The 22,361-nt window shown below is 35.7% G+C and overlaps 1 protein-coding gene across 1 annotated transcript; it reads left to right on the top strand.

The window, feature by feature from the left end:
- The first annotated feature begins 696 nt into the window (after nucleotides 1-696).
- On the top strand, nucleotides 697-22,072 carry LOC149776474 (2-amino-3-carboxymuconate-6-semialdehyde decarboxylase-like). Its single transcript, XM_089940902.1, has 10 exons — nucleotides 697-870; nucleotides 5,380-5,527; nucleotides 7,042-7,091; nucleotides 11,547-11,706; nucleotides 14,520-14,596; nucleotides 15,272-15,365; nucleotides 18,770-18,865; nucleotides 19,242-19,414; nucleotides 20,675-20,770; nucleotides 21,700-22,072. Exons 1-10 carry the CDS (start codon nucleotides 814-816, stop codon nucleotides 21,796-21,798), a joined length of 1,050 nt encoding a protein of 349 aa, XP_089797028.1. The 5' UTR covers nucleotides 697-813; the 3' UTR covers nucleotides 21,799-22,072.
- Nucleotides 22,073-22,361: the final 289 nt, after the last annotated feature.

Here is a 22,361-nt window from a genome sequence, read left to right as displayed (position 1 = left end):
CTTAGACCAACAAGTTGTTCTCCACCTTTTTTTTTTTTTTTTTTGACTGGCGGCTAGTCAAACAAAACAAAAAAAAAAGGTGGAGAACAACTTGTTGGTCTAGTGAGAATCTTAGTTAAATTGTAAGCAAAAATCACGAGCCCCGTAAAAACAGGCTGCAAAAAATACTCGCAGAGAAAGAGAGGATACAGACGATCTTATGGTTTGTAAAGAAAAAGGCAATAATGACATGGCTAAACTGTGAATAACTTTGAAATCATAAAATTACCTTTATGCATCACACTTAACTTACTCGATGCGATCGATGGGTCACGCTTTCACTCCTCGGGGCGCAGGCCTTTGCCAAGTTTTGTAGCGTTGACAGGCACTTGATTCTGTGGAAACTAATGTGTACACTCACCATATTATATAGTGAGTGTCCACATTAGTTTCCACAGAATCAAGTGCCTGTGGTAGCGCTCTTTACTTTATGTAAACCAAATTTGACTTTTCAATTCTAAGATTCTTTTTATTTATTTAATCAATGTTAACGGTAGATCATATATTACCCCTCTCAACGAATCAAATTTAGAGTGTTTCGTTCAAGTTTTCGGTCATTATTTGTACAATACCCCTCACAATGATGTTGTAATGTACTTGCATCATTTCAGCTCAAGATAGCCGCGCCCCCGAAAATATGAGCAGTTCATTGGCTGTAATACAAGCCACGATGACCTTGACACAGAAATCAACATCCGTTACGGCAAATCGTCTTCTCAGAAGGTTGTGATCGTCGTATCTATACCGCAGTCGCACAAATAAGCAGAGATCGAGATGAAAATAGACATTCACACGCACATTCTGCCCGAGTCATGGCCAGATTTGAAAGAGGTAAGATGCACGGTCATTCATTCGACGAGTTTTGAAATCAGGTCAAATTTTGGTAAACAGAACCTACATGTATCATGCAGGTACCAAATCTAGTTCACAGGGGCTCGTATCGTTGCTTACAGTTGACCTGTCATACGTGTACTATACAGTTAGTATATAGTACACGCATGACAGGTCAATTTTAAGCAACGACACGAGCCCCTGTGCACGGTAGTAGTTAATGCATTTCAAATGTCCATTGTATGCGGATGGTAAATAAAATCCGTCTTCTTTTGACTCATCTCATTAAATCCTTCAGAACACGTATTTTTTATGTTGAAAAAAGAGCCATAGCCTGAATAAATAATTTTAAAAAATCACACCGACTGACAAAATTATCTCAGATTACCCCCATGCCAAGTTCTGACACAGGAAACTGTTTATCCATAGGTCATTATCCTGAAATTTTAAATTGCTTACTCATGCGTGGAAGGCAGCAACACCCCTATGGCATGAATTACGCTTGGAGACTGTCTATCTATGTCAGAGCGTCCGCCTCGGATGAGGGAGTTCGCGAGTTCGAACCCCGGCCAAGTCATACTTAAGACTAATAAAAATGGTACTAACAGCTGTTTCGCTTGACGCTCAGCATTAAGAGGTTAGTGTTAGGACTGGTCTGCTTCGTGTTAGGATAATGTGACTAGGCGGGATATCATGCTACATATTAGTTCTACAATGTAAGATATAGGACATGTTATTTTTGTTTTAGTGACGCCCAAAACATAAATATCAGCGTAGAGGTCTTAAATATAGGACTAGCTACATGTCTGCGGCATGATGCCCCAGTGCTAGAGATCACTATGAACTGCCACACTGCAGACATCGTAGCGATTGACTGACAAATTGTTAAAGCTAGCTGTACGTTAAAAGTCCAAATCTCTCTCTCTCTCACACACACACACACACACACACACACACTCACTGTATAGCGAGGACTATATCAGTAGTAAAGAGATGTTTGCACAGGTTACTACTAGTGTAGAGAGGGGCCCCGAGTGGCTGTGTGGTCTAAAGCGCTCTCCGTCACTGCCATCTCACCTCTGTTTGCGCCGGTTCGAGTCTCAGATTCAGCCAATGTGGGTATGTGAGAAGGCTTGCCAGTAGCTTCTTGTGGGTAGGTGGTTCTTTCCGGGTTTTTCCCGGGTTCTTCCTCCACCATTAATACTGGCCGCCATGTGTAGCCTATCGTGTGCTGAAAAATGGCGTTAAACCCCACAACAACAACTGGTATAGTGGACGATTTCCTCGTGATAAAATGCATTGGCACATCTACGGTATTCTTTAGATCCTAACGGGTAATTTAGATATTTTAAAGAAAATATCAACCAATTATTGAACTGTTTTTGAATTTATTTACTAATTCATCTAATGTTCATTGAGAATGACAAATCATCCACGTCTATAATAACATGTATTAAGATATTCACGACTGACCTAAATAAGGTGACAGCACCACCCCTTGAAGTATGTAAAATTCACAAGAAAGAATCTGGTGGTAACGAACCATTTTGTGATTTGCAGTGAATGTGTTGGGATGCATCGTGCCTGCCGCAGGCTAAAAATCGTTTTAAAAGCTGCCCACCCCACCACCCCCTAACAAATAATATCAAGCTCCATATATCCAAACCCTACTTACGAAACCAGTGGGAAAAAAACTATTCATTTTTATATGCAAATTAATTTTTTAAAATATAAAATAACACCATAAGTAAACATATTAAAAACTTACGTCAGTGTTTACCTATTACAGAAGAACAGAAGCCGTAAAAATCAGCAACTCTTAAAAGTATATGTTGTAGCTTATGTTCACCTATATGTATGCATACGATCCACATTTTCTCTGGGTCCCGGGTGGCCAAATAGTCTAAGGCGCTCACCTATATAGATCAATGACATCTCGCCTGTGTCTGCATGGATTCGAAGCTCAAGCTTTTTTTGAGGTGTGTGTGTGTGTCTTTTTCCACCAAATATACTGGTCGCCAAGTATAGCCTATCATATACTGAAAAATAGCGTTAAACCAGTACCAACCATCCATCTCAATTTTACAGATGTAATAGAACCAATGAATTATGATGTAATTAATCTACGTCATTTTACCGCACCGGGGAACTCTATATACCGCATTGTTGATCTGTATGTGTAGTATAATAAACACGGTGGTATTCGGAAGACGGAATGGCCGTAAATTGGAGACAAAAACAATGTCATATTATCAAATGACGATTTTTTTTCTAAGTGACATGCAAATAAAGAAAGACCGTGAAAGCAATGTGCTTCATGTATATGGTTTGATCAAAGCATGTATGCTCAGATCTGCCTGCCTTTGCGAGCAAAAGCTTGACATTATTCAACGAGTTTCATACATTTATTTTTAGATCATTACCTATCTCATATTATGTTTATCACATTCTTTTTATTTTAAACGAAATATTTTAGAGAGAAAGAAGAAGAATGCAGTCGATGCATTTTGCATTTGTTGCGCGATAAAGATATAGTACGGCCCTTTAGTCGAAATTTTTGCGCAGTTCTATAACCATTAAGATAATAAAGGATATATTTTTAAAATACAAATTATGATTCAAGGAGCAGCTGTCCTTCCGAATAAATGGACCATTTGACTCCGACATCATTTTTCAAAACAGAATGTCCTAAGGAAGTTTTGTTTGATGTCAGTTTGTCACATAGTTTGACGTCTGTTCTGCTGTCAGTTGTTGTTGGATATGTGAAGGAAAGATTGCTGGATGCAGAATTCCAGATCTACTGTAATGTATTTGTAACCAGATATTTGCATTATTTAATTTGAAACAGTAGGCAGAGTCAACAATAGACAGTCAGATTTTTATTTAGAGTCGGAATTGCATCACAAAAGATGAAACATTACAGTATAGATCGTTCGAGCTTTTTTTTAACGCGTAAACATGATGTGGTTGAATAACATTCTATCATTTGGGGGACCGGTTTATGTCGGCATTCTTCAGTGAACAGAGGTGAATTTACTCATGTATACGACAACACACACACATACACACACACCCATACGCTTTCAATTGACAAATACCCTTAGTTTTATTTGTTGTTCTTTTTTGTTTTTGTTGTTTGGGTTTAACGCCATTTTTCAGCGCATTTAAGGGTATGGATGCCGTAACCAGTCCCTGTAGAGTAAATTGGCCATATTCAGACAGACGTGACCATCCCCACCCCCATTCTCTTTGGACAGTCGATTCGAAAAATGACCGCCAAAATGTTGATAGTATTAGTAAAAACAAAAAGTTTAGCAGGCGAGGTTATGAAAACTTTCCCACGATCGCAGCCAATCAGTAATGAGAATACTGCCGAAGTATTTCATGAGTGGATTTGGACCAATGACATAAAGTGATATGTTAACAATTTGTGATATTAAAAATATGAAACTGCACGCTCTATGCTTAAAGTGTACCGACCATATGACAGATACTACCATAGATCTTGGTTTCTGGTACTCAAAATACACAAAACGTACAAACACTGACGAATATTAACGAAAATATAACATATTTTAATTTACCATCCGTCGTATAAAAAAACCCCACCCCTTTATGAAATTTTGATTGATTGGTTAGAACATATGTATTATACTCCGAGGTTCTTCCATTTTTCCGTCAGCGTCTACATCTGTTTCTGTTTTACTCTCTCCATTTTGATAAAGAAATCGCCAGTTAGAATCGATAATTGCTAATCGTGGATAGAAATATATATCTTCGGAGAAAATGCTATTTAATTTTATGACTAATAAATGAACGTAAGTAACTAGTTTTTTTTATGCTCTTCCGACCTCACTTGCCCGCTTTCTTAACAATATTCCTTATATATTGAAATTGTACAAATTTATGGTAAATAAAACTTCAAGTCAATGCTGCTCATTTTGAGTGTCTTGGGACTTTTACAGGACGACGAACTATCCGATTACCTTTTGGGGTTCAGACATGTAATGTACGATGTTATTGACTTCCAATTAACAAACTAATAATCGGTGTCCGAATCCCCAATCAAATGTAAATACAATAAAGAATATTCGGTGTCAGGATCCCCAACGATCAAATATAAATTAAATAAAGAATAAATATTGATATGTTTGCATGTGTCATTCAGGTCGTCCGTTATTTTTTTCTCTATAGTCATTCCGCAGAGTCGTGTTCTATGTTTATGGGTGCACGCGCGCTCTTGTGTGTGTGTGTGTGTGTGTGCGCGCGCGCGTGCGGCTGTCAGAAGCGAAAAGCAGCCCGGTTCCGGACGTAATAGTAAATTATTGAAATTTTACCAAAAGTTAGAAAATTACGCATCTGTCAACGAATAACAAGCTATTGTTGAAACGTGTCGCTAAGGTAACCAGTGAATGTATTGGTGTGCATTATTTGGCATTGACTTTGTTTCCAAATGTACTATCACTTAGGTTTATGTTGAATTTTAAGTATACTTTAAACTTCTCACAGCGTTACGGTTACGGAGGATGGATCCAGTTGCATCACACCTGTGGTAGTAATGACTGTGCTGATATGATAAAGGATGGAAAACTGTTCCGGAGGGTGCAGAAAAACTGCTGGTCCCCAGAGGCCAGAATTGAAGAAATGAATGCAACAGGTAATGATTAATTTAATCTATTGAACTATTGAATGATTGATTGTTTGATTTTTCATTCGACATTACACGCAGTGAAACTTGGCTGTTATATGTAGGCAAAATATTTGTCAAATAATGTCCTTTAATGAACATGTGTCCTGTATATCCGCTAAGACAGGTTTAATATATTTTATCGGTGCATGATTTTCGTTTTCACTTACGTTAGAAGAACATTGCAGGATATGAAAAGTCCTTCCTTGAATAGTCAGGCAGTGTCCTGTCACTCATACACCCTTTTGGATAAACAATACTGTGTATCTTACAATGCAGCACGATGGTTACCGCTCTTCTGAATAAAAAAGGAAGATTTCCTGACTTGACCTGTTTTTGGTGCATGCTTTCTCCTACCTACACTGTTTAAGACTGAGACATCAAAACTGTATTCATTATTAGAAGTTTTCAATGTTTCGGTACACCTATGTGGGCCGAAATATGAATATGAGTATGCATGGCGAAAAGGGGTAATTAAGGGAAAAAAATGTTAGTTCTAATATGTATAGACTTTATATTTAGAACTGGACTTAAGTTCTGGAATTGAGATTCTTCCTTTAAGATCTGGGTTTAAGGAGGGCTAGGTTTGTGAGACAGGGCCAGAAAAACATATTTTCGATTTGGATTTGTCTACGACTCCTCCACTTCCCCTTGTTCTTCCGGAAGAAACTACCTTAGTTGGTAGAGAGTCATAACCCAAGGGTCACCAGTTCATTACCCATCCATGTCAGCCCATTTTTTACTGCCTCAGTGTGTCCTCAGGAAAGGCACTTAGCTCCATTTTCTATGTAAGATATAGCCAATAATGTGTTAAACTGCCTTAAAACCATTAACCCCGACCCAAAGTCCTACAATGTAAAACCTCTGCCTGAAAATTTGTTTTGGGCGTCGAGCACTAAACCATGCGATACATCTTACATGGTTGAACTACCCAAACACCCAATCTTATTATCACTTTTTGATGTTGCTTCATAATGTAAAAAAAATAGCTAACGAAAATGCAAGTATCAAACGTAGCCAAGATAATATGTACAGAAATAAATGAATGGGTGAAAATTTGATGTGGTATTGAACAAATTGTTTTGTAAAGACTAGCTTTGTCTGATTTGTATCAGTAGGTTATAACAAAAAATGACAAATATCTATTATGTCTGCAACCTCAAGAGTTCACAACAAAAATGTGACATAAGCAGTTATAAGTGTATAAACTTGATATCATTTACAATGACTCAAAAAAGTCGAAAATGAAAACAATTATTTTTGACATAATTTATTAAAAAACTATGGAATAAAAATTATAAGTGCTAATGCCAGATGAAAATTGTGTTCCAATTAGTTATCATGATTTGAACATTCCTCCTTTTTCCATTTTCGTTTTTTTCATCATCTACTTGCTGAAGTTTTTGTTCAAGGTCTTTTTATACAGGCTGTATAGATATGTTTTGTGGATGAACATTATTTGAATATTTTGTTGTTTTTGTTAGGTGTGGATCTCCAAGTGCTGTCAACAGTTCCCGTTATGTTTAGTTACTGGGTAAGTAGCCTCGGTGAATGTTACTATAATAAGAGATACATTGAAACCTCTCTGGCTTGAACTCTGGTGTCTGAAACACACAATTGCTCCAACTGCCCATTTTGACTGACAGAATCTATAAATTGTTCTCGATGAATTGAACTCTGCTTCCTCAAACAAAGAACTGAATTGCCATCATCTGCAGTTAAAATCAGAAGGAATGACCCTTCCTGCTTTAAAGTGCCTATCCATTTTACTGTAAAGATTGCAAAGTCATGGGGGACTACCATGAACCACCTATCCATCTTATTATAAATATTGCAAAGTCATTGGGAACTGCCTTAAACCTATCCATCTTATAATACAGATTCCAAAGTAGTAGGGGACTGCCCTGAACCACCTATCCATCTTACCATAATGCCTGCAAAGTCATAGGGGACTGTCTTGAACTCTATCCATCTTACCTTAAAGCCTGCAGGGTTGGGGGCACTGCCTTGAACTGCCATTTCATCTTACCATAAAGCCTGCAAAGTGGTTGGGGACTGCCTTGAACCACCTATCCATCTTATTGTAAAGCATGCAAAGTGGTTGGGGACTGCCTTGAACCACCTATCCATCTCACCATAAAGCCAGCAAGGTCATGGGGGGGGGATGCCACACACATATATCACTTATGTTTCAAGTAAGCGTTGTTTCCGAAGCAATTAATTTAGCAAAACGAATAACACAATTGCATTGTGAAGCCAACAGCATGCGACGCTTTCAATGTTTGCAATGAAACAATGGCCATTTGATATACAATCATATACCCTTTCAATGTTTGCAATGAAATGATGGCCAATGTTTGCAATGAAACGACATCCAGTTGGTGTACTTTCATGTTCCCTGTTTGGAATGAAATGACAGCCAGTTGGTATACATTCAAGTTTCATTTTCAATATTTGCGATGAAATGACAGCCACTTGGTGTATTTTCATGTTCCTTTTCATTGTTTTCAATGAAACGACCAGTTGTTATACGTTCGTGTTCCCTTTCAATGTTTGCATGAAATGATGGCCACTTGGTATACGTTCATGTTCCTTTTCAATGTTTGCAATGAAACAATTGCCAATTGGTATACTTTCATGTTCCCTTTCAATGTTTACAATGAAATGATGTCCACTTGGTATACTTTCATGTTCCTTTTCAATGTTTGCAATGAGACAACGTCCAGTTGGTATATATTCATGTTCCTTTTCAATATTTGCAATGAAACGACAACCAGTTGGTATACATGTACTTTCATGTTCCTTTTCAATGTTTGCAATGAAAGGACAACCAGTTGGTATACTTTCATGTTCCCTTTCAATGTTTGCAATGAAACGACAACCTGTTGGTATACTTTCATGTTCCCTTTCAAATGTTTACAATGAAACAACAGCCAGTTGGTATATGTTCATGTTCCATTTCAATGTTTACAATGAAACAACTGCCAGTTGGTATACGTTCTTGTTCCATTTCAATGTTTACAATGAAACGACAGCCAGTTGGTATATGTTCATGTTCCATTTCAATGTTGGCAATGAAACAATGGCCAGTTGGTATATGTTCATGTTCCTTTTCAATGTTTGTAATGTGGCGATGGCCAGTTGGAATACATACATGTTCATTTTCAATGTTTGCAAATTGCCATTTGGTAAACTTTCAGACTTTTCAGCTGTGTTTATGATTCTCATTGGCTGGTTGGCTGCTGTGATCGGGATGAGTGCATGCATGGTATTGATCATTTGTTGTGAGCAGACAATCAGAGGTAGTTTACAGCAAGCGTGTTAAGAAGTATTTACTGTTAAGAATATACTCTCTTTCGATTAACCCCCAAATCAAATGGTTTATTCCTTAATGTCCACTATTTAATTCTGATTTAAAATTCAAGCCATGTCAGGATTACTGTTATGATTAAATTTATATTTTGGAAATATATTTACATCGGCACCGATTATTTCTACTGATACTGATTATACCGAATGTTCCAATAATTGGCCCGATTATGAGTATGGCCAATTAATCGGTACAGCTTTAGTGAGGGTCACCATGGTTAGTGGGGTAGTAAATGCATGTTTAGTCCAAAACAATAATCATTGCTTATGAAAACCATGAACACTTAATGATTTCATCGATCTTCAATGACCACAAGAGCATCTGCAATGCTCGACATCACACATCCAGACACTTTCGCCTGCCGAATAAAAACATCATACACTCACGTACCGACACTTCTACTTTTCCCGTTGGACACTGATTCAGGGTTCATGATGCAAAATCTGTCACAATTATGATGCGTCTCTCTGCATTGATTGTGGAATTGCTGAAGTATGCCTAAATATTTTCTCATTTGGAATGCGGGAATGGTCTTGGTTGCTTTGTCCAAAAGTTGGTCCAAGCACAATAGCTAGCCCTATTGCAAATGGGCACATCGGGCAAGTATCAAGTATCATTCATTTCCACTCAATTGTTAAAGAACAGACAAAAGGTATCATGATAATTCCAAACAATTTTTTTTTAAGCGTTGGCATAACAGCTGACTGTTATATAATATGTCTTTTTGTTCTTGAGATTGCATTTTGCATGCAGCATAATTGCAATATAACAGAAACTGGCCATGTATTCTCAAAACTTTCCAGTCTGAGCTTATACAAAATAAAAATTTGATAAGACACAAAATCCAGACTAATCTAAAAACAATTATGCTCTTATAAAGACATTCATACATTTTGTGATGCTAGATGTATTTGTGGTTCTATAAGTTACAGATTTTAAAAAAAAATTCCTTCAATTTGCCAGCAGAAACTGGAAACTGAAGAGAGAAAAAATCCACTCTGTTGTCATTTTGGTTGCTGTCAGTGTTCATTACGTATTCATTTCTCATATATTATCACTTGTGTTAATAAAGTGATGTCAGTGATAGCCTGTTTTCAGACTTTGCTGCCTTGTCAGACAATAGAATCGATGAACAGTAGTTTACATCTCCATGGGATTCCCCAGTTACTAATTATAGGTACATGTTTTGACTAAATCAAGTAAATAATCCAATGCCATGTTAACTTACATTTCCATTCTCATTTCTAAGATGATGCATCGTTTTCATAGTGGCATCTAGTATGGCATGAGCTATGAGAAGACAGTGGTATTCTTGTTGAATTTAAGTTCAGTGGCACATTTTCTATTTAACCTTGCTTTTGAAAGAATTTGCAAAGACTAATGGATAATATAAAAAATTTAGGAGTTAAAGCTCACAGATTTGCACTGTCATAATAAATGTATCAGTTTTTTCATAGAACATTCATCGCTAAATAACAGAAAATAACATTTCAAAATAAGGCTGATCAAATGGTCATTGGGGTGGGGTAGGATAAAAAGAAGTTAAATTTTCCTTGTAATGCAAGAATGATACTTTCCCAAATCTGGAAGAGATATTTGATTCTTGTTATTGTAGGGTTTAATGCCAATTTTCAGCACACAATAGGCTATACAATGTGGCCAGTATTAATGGTGGAGGAAGAACCCGGTAAAACCCCGAAAAGAACCACAGACCCATGAGAAGCTACTGGCAAGCTTTCTCACATACCCACATCAGCCGAATCCAAGACTCAAACTCATGCAGACAGAGGTGAGATGGCAGTGATCTGTAATGGAGAGCGCTTTAGACCACTCGGCCACTCGGGGCCCCGATATTTGATTGATAGATTATATGAGGGGATGTAATAATTCATTGTAATGATGAGATGACGCCATGTTTCATGTAAATATTGGCAGTTTGAACTAGTGTATACCCAAAAGATGCAAGATCAAGAATCGGATTTCCCTTGGTGTCAGAACTCGGGGTCAGACTGAGTAAAAATCAAACTTTGGTAGCAAAACTGGGTCAAATTAAAAAATCTGTGGGTCCCTGAAGCATAAATGAGGGTGAAGGGAAACACCGAGTTTCAATGCCGGAATGAGATGAATCCTGCATCAATATCTGTTTACAAAATTATGCATAATTATATCGTTCTTTTGCCTGTAGTAGAATTTTTGTTTGAATGAGTGTGTCTAGAATAATTTTCAGAGAAGCAGATGTGTCTTTAAATGTTTCCTTCTATGGTTTGACTTGAGCGTCATCTATGGGAAGGCTAGTGAAGCTTTCTGCCAGATCCTTGTATTGCGCAGATGTCTCAAAGCCACACAAGGGTTTAGCATAATGAAACTTTTGTGGTCTATATGCTGGAGGAAACCACAGAACAGAGGAGAAACCACTGATCTCAGATTAATGACAGTTTACCAATTTACCTTTGCATGTGCTGCAGCTGGGAATCAAACTTGGAATGCAGAGGTGTAATGTGAGTGCATTATTAACACAGACACTAGAGAGAAAAACATTCATCTCTTTACTGCTCCTGCATGCAAGATGAGCTTTGATGTTTTATAAAATCTTGATTGTTCGCTTTTTGATACATGCAGGCTAAACCAGAGGACACATTGGATCTTTCCCAGATTCTAAATGATGATTTAGCACGGATCGTGCAGAAATACCCAACCCGATTTGTGGCGCTCGGAACACTGCCAATGCAGGCACCAGATCTGGCTGTAAAGGAACTACAAAGATGCAAAAAGGAACTTGGTAATTTGACAGTCTCTTGTTTTATTTTTCTCAATATGTTTATCTTGTTCAGCTTGTATTTGGGAAAGTGACAGATGCTGGGAGAGGTTAGTAAAGCAGTCTTAGCGAAAGTGGTAGTCCATGGCATGTACAGTAGATTAAATTATGTACTTTCATTCTCATGTTTCTCTTTTTCTTTTTGTGATCTTATACTATTGCTGTTTATTGTAATTTACTGTGTGCATAGACACTTTCAAATCTTGAGATATAATTTAAGTTGGGTTGTGGCAGGCTGATAATTAAAATTAATCTACATTTATTTATGGATTATCTTCTATTCACTGTATCTGTATGTTGACAATATTGAATAATGTGGATATGGATTCTCTTTATATTCAGTATATCTGTATGTTGACAGTATTGAATCCTGTGCATATGGATTCTCTTTATATTCAGTATATCTGTATGTTGACAGTATTGAGTCCTGTGCATATCTATATGTTGACAGTATTGAGTCCTGTGCATATGGATTTTCCTTATATTCAGTATATCTGTATGTTGACAGTATTGAATCCTGTGCATACGGATTGTCTTTATATTCAGTATATCTGTATGTTGACAGTGTTGAATCCTATGCATATGGATTCTCTTTATATTCAGTATATCTGTATGTTGACAGCATTGAGTCCTGTGCATATCTATATGTTGACAGTATTGAGTCCTGTGCATATGGATTTTCCTTATATTCAGTATATCTGTATGTTGACAGTATTGAATCCTGTGCATACGGATTGTCTTTATATTCAGTATATCTGTATGTTGACAGTGTTGAATCCTATGCATATGGATTCTCTTTATATTCAGTATATCTGTATGTTGACAGTATTGAATCCTGTGCGTACGGATTCACTTTGACTGTATGATTTAAAGTGGTAATGATAAAATGTGCACAGAATTAACAGAAAGAAGACAAATCAGGTGCACAGTTGACCAAAACAGGACATAATCAGGCACACGTAATTCATGAGAAAATAACACACGAAAAGGTTCCAACATGAAAAGGTTCCAACACTGTAATGGTCACATTGACTTGAAATATATCAGTAGCAGGATCTACTTCTTTGTCATCTCATATTGGTATGATGTACTTCCACTTCATCATCTCATATCAGTATAGCATACTGCTGCTTCATTATTTATTATCAGTATGGCATGCTGCTTCTTTATTATCTCATATCAGTACTTCCAACTTATCATCTTGTATCAGTGTGGCATACTGCAGCTTCATCATCTCTCATATCAGTTTGGCATGCTGCTGCTTCATCATCCCATATCAGTAGTGATGTCCTGCTGCTTCATCATCTCATATCTGTATGATGTCCTGCTGCTTCATCATCCCATATCAGTAGTGATGTCCTGCTGCTTCATCATCTCATATCTGTATGATGTCCCGCTGCTTCATCATCTCATACCTGTATGACTTTCTGCTGCTTCATCATTTCACATCAGTATGATGTCCTGCTGCTTTATCATCCCATATCAGTAGTGATGTCCTGCTGCTTCATCATCTCATATCTGTATGATGTCCTGCTGCTTCATCATCTCATATCTGTATGATGTCCTGCTGCTTTATCATCCCATATCAGTAGTAATGTCCTGCTGCTTCATCATCCCATATCAGTAGTGATGTCCTGCTGCTTTATCATCTCATATCTGTATGATGTCCTGCTGCTTCATCATCTCATATCAGTAGTAATGTCCTGCTGCTTCATCATCTCATATCAGTAGTAATGTCCTGCTACTTCATCATCTCATATCTGTATGATGTCCTGCTGCTTTATCATCCCATATCAGTAGTGATGTCCTGCTGCTTCATCATCTCATATCTGTATGATGTCCTGCTGCTTCATCATCTCATATCAGTAGTAATGTCCTGCTACTTCATCATCTCATATCAGTAGTAATGTCCTGCTACTTCATCATCTCATATCAGTAGTAATGTCCTGCTGCTTCATCATTCCATATCAGTAGTATTGTCCTGCTGCTTTATCATCCCATATCAGTAGTAATGTCCTGCTGCTTTATCATCCCATATCAGTAGTAATGTCCTGCTACTTCATCATCTCATATCAGTAGTAATGTCCTGCTGCTTCATCATCCCATATCAGTAGTGATGTCCTGCTGCTTCATTGTCTCATATCAGTATGATGTCCTGCTGCTTCATCATCTCATCAGTATGATGTCCTGCTGCTTCATCGTCTCAATCAGTATGATGTCCTGCTGCTTCATCATCTCATCGGTATGATGTCCTGCTGCTTCATCATCTCTTTGGTATGATGTCCTGCTGCTTCATCATCTCATATCTGTATGATGTCCTGCTGCTTCATCATTTCATATCTGTATGATGTCCTGCTGCTTCATCATCTCACATCAGTATGACTTTCTGCTGCTTTATCGTCCCATATCAGTAGTGATGTCCTACTGCTTCATCGTCTCATATCGGTATGATGTCCTGCTGTTTGATGTTTACTTTGCTTGTTACATATGGCATTAGAATTCTATTAGTGATTTTAGTACTTATTGCAATGTTTGAGATATTTAGTAGAAAATGAGTATCACGGTCACTTATGTTGTGTAGTCTTATCATTGAAGAATTTTTTTAATGATTACATCAATACTTTCTCAGTCAAGGATGCACAGTTAAGTAGCAATCATGTTCAGCTTTTGCTTTTTATCACTCCTCTCAGTATTATTTGTGGATAATATTACCATGCCAACATCATCATTGTTGTCATCATCATCATCATCATCATTTTTTATTATTATTATTAAAGGATTTGTGGGAGTTCAAATTGGATCACACGTCAATGAATGGAATCTGGATGCTCAAGAACTCAGGCCAATTTTTGAGGTAGGCATGATGTAGTTCCTGTTTTAAAGTTGCTTGAGTAATTCTTTACTATAAATCTGTGTGTGATTGCTCCGGTGGCCTAGTGATTAGAGGATCCACCTCAGATGAGGGAGGTCATGAGTTCATTCCATGGCCAAGTCATACCAAAGGCTTAAACAAATGGTACTAACAGCAGCCTCACTTGGTGATCAGCATTAAGAGGTTATTGTTAGGACTGGTCGACCTGGTGTCAGGATAATGTGACTGGGTGGGATATGATGCTACATGTCTGCGGCATAATGTCCCAGTGCTAGACATTACTATAAACTGCCACACTGTAGACATCGTAGCAATATGACTGAAAAATCATTTAAGCTATGTTAAAAATCCAAATCACACAAACACACTATGAATGTGTGCAATACTGCGTGACTACACCTTTTTCACTGACATCATATCTAATTTACCTTAAATTACTGTATACTTGATATTGCTAAAGGATAGGGGCAATATTTTCAGTCAGACCATTGATAACATTTGATGACAAAAGCCATAAAGTTGTTACATTTTATCATGTAATTACCATCAACCAAAACAGTAACTTCAATGTTTGTTGAATACACAGTGTCATGTCTATGGAAGACAGTTTCATTATGCTTCTATCCAGAATTTTCCCTTTTGAAATCTCATTACCAGGAAGCTGAAAAATTGGACATGACCATATTTGTACATCCATGGGATATGGAGCAAGGTGGACGCATGTCCAAGTATTGGCTTCCATGGTTAGTGGGTAAGTCATTTTGTGTCTGTTCAAAACATTTGAATGAAATGGAATCATGCATGTAGGTGTTCGTGTGATTTATTGATTTACATGAAAGCAGTGATATGTGATATGTGAATGAATCCATCTAAAGGCAAATCAGACCCTGATTTTGTAGCATTTATCATAAATATGGAAAATCATGACAGTAATATCTGTGATACATGCAATGATGATGACAAATCAGATTCTGAGCTCAAAATGTTCAGAGAATGGAGTAGTGAAGCATAACATTGTTAAATAATTGCAAATAATCTGGAGAATTTTCAAGTGTAAAATGGATATCATTGTACATTATTTAACACTTCTCTTTGATGCTTTTTTTTGGACAATGTTACCTTTCCTGATAGATAGAGAAAAGGTTTAATTGTACTACTTTTTAAGAAACGTAACTCCAGTCATGCAAACAGTTATAGAGCAATAACTAGATACATGCAGTGAAATTATTTACTACAATTCTAAATGAACTCCTTAATAATTGGGCCAACAGCTGTGATAAGATCCCCTAAGAACAGGTCATGATGGATGTTCAACAATAGATGATTTTTATATTGCAATATGTGGTATAAATATCTTTTGAAAAAAGGGAATATTCGATTGCTTTATGTTGATTTTTAAAAGGGCATTTGATTCAGTGCATATAGAGAGGCTGTGATATGCATTATTACATAATAGTGTGCATGGTAGGATGCTGGCTACATCAAAAAAATATATGCTGGTACTAAATCAGCTGTCAGATCTTCCCAATATCAACCAAGTGAATATCTTGAATGTAAGCCTGGAGTGAGACAAGGTTGTGTATTAAGTCTCCTCCTTTTCTCCTTTTTTTAAAAATGATTTATTATAATAAATTAATGAAAATGGTGGAGCTGGAACCATTGTTGACAATGAATTACAGAATATTATTCCATTACTTTTTATTGATGACTTGCATATTTTTGCTAATACTCTTTTAGAATAACAAAGAAAGTTGGACACACTTTTTGTGTGCAGTGGGGTTATACTGTAAAAATGGATAAGCCAAATATCAGTGGTAGACTTAACAAGTCTTAAAAGTGGACTTGTTTTAATGAGAATATAAAAATATTAACTTATTTCAATGGTTTGGGAGTATTTGTTTCTAGCAGATTGAATAGGTCTAAGGTAGTTGAAAGACTTGTTATTCAAGTTGATAAATCTTTAATTCCAATCAAGAAATTAATTAGAAAAATAGGTTCTCCATCACCAAACATTGTTATCAAATTTTTTGATATTCATATTAAGATCCATTCCCCTCTATAATCAGAGATCTGGGGATACATGAATACAAAATCTGCAGAAAAATTCAGTCAACAGTTTTGTAAAAAAAAAAAAAAACCACTTTTGTCTTTTGGAAGACAGTCTTCAAACATGGGAATTCTTAGTGAATGTGGATGTTATAATATGTATATTAGATACATAAGATATTGGTATAAATTGATGCCAGAAAATGCTAAATGAAAGTAAAGTTACTGGATGATAGAAAGAAAATAACTGAGGCAACTTAGTCAATATGCATTTGGTTTTGTATGAATATCACATGATATTGGCAATGTTGATTCATTTATTGTGCAATTTAGATAATGGTGAATGGATTTTAATTTGTAAGAAAGATACAGTAAAGTAAATGGAACAACCCCATTAAAACATAATAATTATAGAATTCTTATGTTATTAAATATAATGAAATATGAAGGCTATTCATTCTCTTTAAAGTAGGATAACTTCCTATTCATACTGTTAGAGGTAGACAGTAAATGTTGAGAGTGCACTTAAATTAAGTCGTTTATGTTACAGCGGGGAAATTGAAGATAAATTTCTTTTTTTTAATACTCAGAATTAAGATTTAATTTTCTTCTATAGTACATTTACAAATACCCTTATTATGAAATTTTTGGGGCAATTTACTTTGTAATAAATCTGAAGAGGTAATCAGAAAAACAGCACAGTTTATATATTTTGCCTTCAAGCTAAGGAAAATATACTTTATACGAAATTTGTATTTATGTATATTTTGTCATGTATATGTTATTATATGACTTGCCACCATACTGTAGACCTAGAAGGTGCCAATATGTGTCCACCCCAAATATATATTTTTCTTCATTGTATAATTTTTGCTTGAGCCAATAAATTTTTATTTCTGAAATATGTGAATAGTTTAGCTTAAACACAGGCATCTTGAAGTGTACAAGGGGGAAATAGGCATACAACTCTAAATCATTGTTTATGAATGGAGAAGTTGCCATACAGAAGCTGTGACAGTAATTCATTTGTCAATTTAAAGCATCACAGCACTAGGTGTAGTTTCCTTCATTATCAGTGTAATGCTAATAACACTCCTTGCCCTTCATTTTGTGTGTTTGAACGCCAGCATGCTAAAGATTTCAGAGATACTCGTGTCATGGAATATTTGTTTTATTTTCTTTATTGTTGGATAATATGAAATCATTAATAGTCATGCTAACTCTTATACAGGAAAACTGATTCAATTAAAAGTTCACTAAGTATAGTAAGATTGATTTCCACTGAATTCTGCCACCAAGTATTGGCACTTATCCATATGGTTGATACTTTGTTTATTAGGAATAAATGCAACAATTCATTAACTGCTTATACAAAACATAAGAGTCTGACTTAGGTATCAAGACAGACTTATTAATAATAATAATAATAATAATGCTTTATTTATAGAGGGTGACTCATTAGTCAGGGACTATTCTCCCTTGAGGCCCTCTTAAGGAGATTATAACAATGCACATTATATGAAGATAGCAATAATTAGTGTTTATTTTAACATGTTTAGTATTAAAATACTAAATTCCATTATCTATTAGAAACACATACATGCTCATGATATCTTTTCTTAAATACTCTAATATTTTCAGCAGATTTTACATGTAGTTGAAGCTTATTCCACAGAACTGTACCAGAGTATTGAAAACTCTTTTTAAATTGCTCTGTTCTTGGTTTTGGTATTAGAAGGTTTCCATGTGATATTGATCTGAACTGGTATTGTGTTGAAAAAGGCCTGAATAAGTCCTGAAGATACTCTGGTGCAGTTCCATGTAGACATTTATATAAAAGAATTGCCTTGTGAAAATCTATCCTATTATATATTTCTTTCACTGTTGACCAAACTTGGGTGTTTTAAAATATAAAAGTGCCATTTTGCCCTCCTCAGTGCAGACTGCAGTGGAGTCAGAATCAGTAAATGTTTTGAAATAACACTGTTCCATTGACATGAAAATGTTTCTTCAGTCAATATATTTAAAATAACAAGGTCTTTGAACAATTATAGCATTTTATCTTTGACAAAGTAAGAACATCGATTGAGAAATCCTTTTTTGTTTCAGGTATGCCATCAGAGACAGCCACAGCAATATGCTGCATGCTCATGGGAGGTGTCCTTGAGCAGTTTCCTAAATTAAAGGTCTGCTTTGCTCACGGAGGTTCGTGCTTTTTGCCTGTTTCACATTTTAACACCGATAAGTCCAGAAAGATCAATAATATAGCACCCATGTCAGAGCAGTTTCATTTTTCTTATTCAGATACAGGTCAAGTGTTTTTTTTTCTTCTATGATTTTCTGTAAATGTATACACTGAATGTAACTACTAAGTAGTATTGATTGATGATTTGGAATGAAATACTGATGTGTATTTGCATTTCAAATTGTCCAAATTTGTGTATGAGGCATTAGAATAGGTCATAGGTTATTATTATAAAGGAATTTGAAATAAATGAAAGCAATGGTATTTCTGAATTAAGAAAGATATTTATTGCATCTGCTTCATAAATGTAATTTTGTATTGTACATTATCATGTAGGTGGAGCTTTCCCTTTTACTGTTGGGAGAATCGAGCATGGGTACAACACAAGACCAGACCTGTGTGCCACAAACTGTGATAAATCGCCCAGAAGTTTTATTGGAAAAATTTACACAGACTCCCTGGTTCATGATTCCATGGCTTTAGAATATCTAATCAAAATTATAGGAGAAGTATGTGTGACTGACAGACTCTCTCTCTCTCTCAAATATTGGAAAAGAAACAACATTTTTTGTAAATTGTGTTAATAATATCAATACTGGTCTTGCAAAATGTAGAAGTGGAAATTAAAATCATTTAGGATTAATGCCATTAGTCAGACACTAAGTGGAAATTAAATCCATTTAGGATGAATGCTATTAGTCAGACACTAAGTGGAAACTAAATCCATTTAGGATTAATGTTAATAGTCAGACACCAAGTGGAAATTAAATCCACTTAGGATTAATGCTACTAGTCAGACACCAAGTAGAAATTAGATCCATTTAGGATTAATGCTATTAGTCAGACACCAAGTAGAAATTAAATCCACTTAGGATTAATGCTATTAGTCAGACACCAAGTGGAAACTAAATCCATTTAGGGTTAATACCATTAGTCAGACAAAGTGGAAAATAAATCCATTTAGGATTAATGCTATTAGTCAGACACTAAGTGGAAACTAATCCATTTAGGATGAATGTCATTAGTTAGACACCAAGTAGAAATTAAATCCACTTAGGATTAATGCTATTAGTCAGACACCAAGTGGAAATTAATTCCATTTAGGATTAATGCTATTAGTCAGACACCAAGTGGAAATTAAACCCATTTAGGATTAATGCTATTAGTCAGACACTAAGTGGAAACTAAATCCATTTAGGGTTAATGCTATTAGTCAGACACCAAATGGAAAATAAATCCTTTTAGGATTAATGCTTTAGCCAGACACCAAGCAGTTTGAAACATATGAGCATTATGTTTATTCCTGGAAGGAAATAATAACTTGATCTTGTAGTCTAAACTCTGAACGCTGTTTTACTTTGAATGCACAACTATTTCTAACAAGCTGCATCAAGCACTGCCTTAAAACAAGAATTTCAGTTTATTTAGTTTGTCTTTGAAATGGCAGTAACATGAGTTAAATTTTGTGTAGATTAGTCATTGAAAGGGTGGTAACTGAAAAATCATGAGAATATCACCAAGTCAGTTCACTAAATCTTGAGTATTACATTATCGAGTTCCAAACCCAGGTTGTCAGAAATGTTAAGTCATTGCTTTAAAGTAGGTAGTGTGATTGCCATTCAGATTATTATTGTGACTTAAATTTCATCATCACTCAAGAAATAGCCTTACTTGAATTATGTATTGAACAGTTTACTATAAAATTTGTCTTGCAATTTAAGCCTATTGAGCTTAGCACACAAGTTAAGACTTTTTTTATTTTAAAACAGGACAATGTGATGTTGGGGTCAGACTACCCATTTCCTCTTGGTGAGGACCATCCAGGAAAACTCATTGAGTCTTCTAAATTCAAATCTGATATTAAAGTAAGTAAAGTTTGACATTGATCAGTGCTTGCACTGCCTGGTGTGTGAGTAAAGTTTGACCCTGATCAGTCTTGTACTACCTCTTTATTACAAATTATTTATTGCCTTCATTGCTTCACCTGTTTATTTATTTACAGGTTTCTCTTAATGTGAACATGTTCTAACAACAGACAATTTGTAGTTTGGTAGTTGCGATGTCATTTTGAGTTAGCAAAATACTTAAAAAAGGAAACAAAAAGCAGTTACAAATGAAGACTGATCACCACCTCTCACATCTTCTGGCATTGGGATCTAACCTGAAGTTCCAGGGATTCAAAGCAGGTGCTCTGCCATTAAAATCAGATTAAAAGACTATTTTTCGTGTTCCATTACTTACATCTACCACAAGGCTGTTATTTTATTTTGATTAATATTCTTTTAGATCCTGGACACTATTGCATGTACAGTCAGTACCCTTTAAAATTATTTGTCTGGAAAATTTTGTGTCTGGATTTTAGACTTTTTGGCCTCAGATTAAAGGCAGACTGGTCACACACAGGTGAACCTTTGCAAAAAGTAGGATAAGATGAGCATTTGGAATAAAGTGGTCTCGATACGAAAATGATGGGTTCATTAAGAAAAGAACTACAACTTTTACCCTTCTGCTCATGTGTGAGAAAAATAACCAATGGAAAATTATTTTTCTAATACAACTAGGCATTAGTCTAATGGAAAATCAGTTGGAAGTCGATGTATTAGGATGTATTCAAAAATAGCTTTCAAAATATGTTTCCTACTCAAATTTCCAGTGAAAACGACAAAAACCTGCAGAGGTTAACGAGTTAAAGGGACTATTATTTATGGTCCAGTGACAAGGCTTGCTTTTTGAACAAAGTAAGTGTGAAAAAGCATTCCAGATTATTTTATGTTATTATTATTATTACTTTCAGGAAAAGCTGTTGTCTGACAATGCATGCTCTTTCTTCGGCTTGGACAAATCAAAATTCATCAACAAATTAAAAGATGAGGATGGCTTGACTGGATCTTGATACCAGCTCATTCGTTTCAAGATAAAATTGTTGTGTTCCAAGCGTGAGAATAAATTGTATTCAGAGAAGAAACTATTTTAAATATACAGTCAATTTTCATTGTTTATTGACATGCATATATGAAGTTAACTTCTCCAGTACCATATTTCATTCGTTCAGTCATGTTCTATATAACTACAAATCTGGCTGATAATAGTGTAGCATTAAAAGGTGTATATTATTTCCCTTTTAGGGAATCGTTATATTAGTGTTCTTTTTTGTTTTGTTTTGTTTTTCTTTATTAAAGATGTACCCTTTATTTTTGGTATTGTTGTTTGAGTAATTTCTTCACAAACGTTATCTCTCTCTCTCTTTCTCAGTGATTGAGAAAAACAAGATCATGATAATAAATAGGTTCCATTATATAGTGAATCTTCTTTGTGTCATATAGTCAGTCATTATATTAATTCAAAAGATGTCCTAGCACACAAACACATAGGCGCACACAAGCAAGGATACATATTCACAACATGAACAACAATTGTGTATAAAAATTGGTTTCCTTCGTACAACACTAGCACATG

The sequence above is a fragment of the Sinohyriopsis cumingii genome, chromosome 18 (assembly GCF_028554795.1).
Source record: "Sinohyriopsis cumingii isolate HCF-2022 chromosome 18, ASM2855479v2, whole genome shotgun sequence".
In the NCBI taxonomy this organism is placed as follows: Eukaryota; Metazoa; Mollusca; class Bivalvia; order Unionida; family Unionidae; genus Sinohyriopsis; species Sinohyriopsis cumingii.
The sequence above is the reverse complement of the archived record's forward strand: the minus strand, read 5'-3'. Positions and strand labels throughout refer to the sequence as shown.

Excerpts from the sequence above, each read along its gene's own strand:
- LOC149776474 (XM_089940902.1), top strand. The coding sequence starts at position 814 with ATGAAAATAGACATTCACACGCACATTCTGCCCGAGTCATGGCCAGAT. Across the intron at positions 871-5,379 it reads CATGGCCAGATTTGAAAGAG|CGTTACGGTTACGGAGGATG; the intron begins GTAAGATGCACG and ends AACTTCTCACAG. Across the intron at positions 20,771-21,699 it reads AATTCAAATCTGATATTAAA|GAAAAGCTGTTGTCTGACAA; the intron begins GTAAGTAAAGTT and ends TATTACTTTCAG.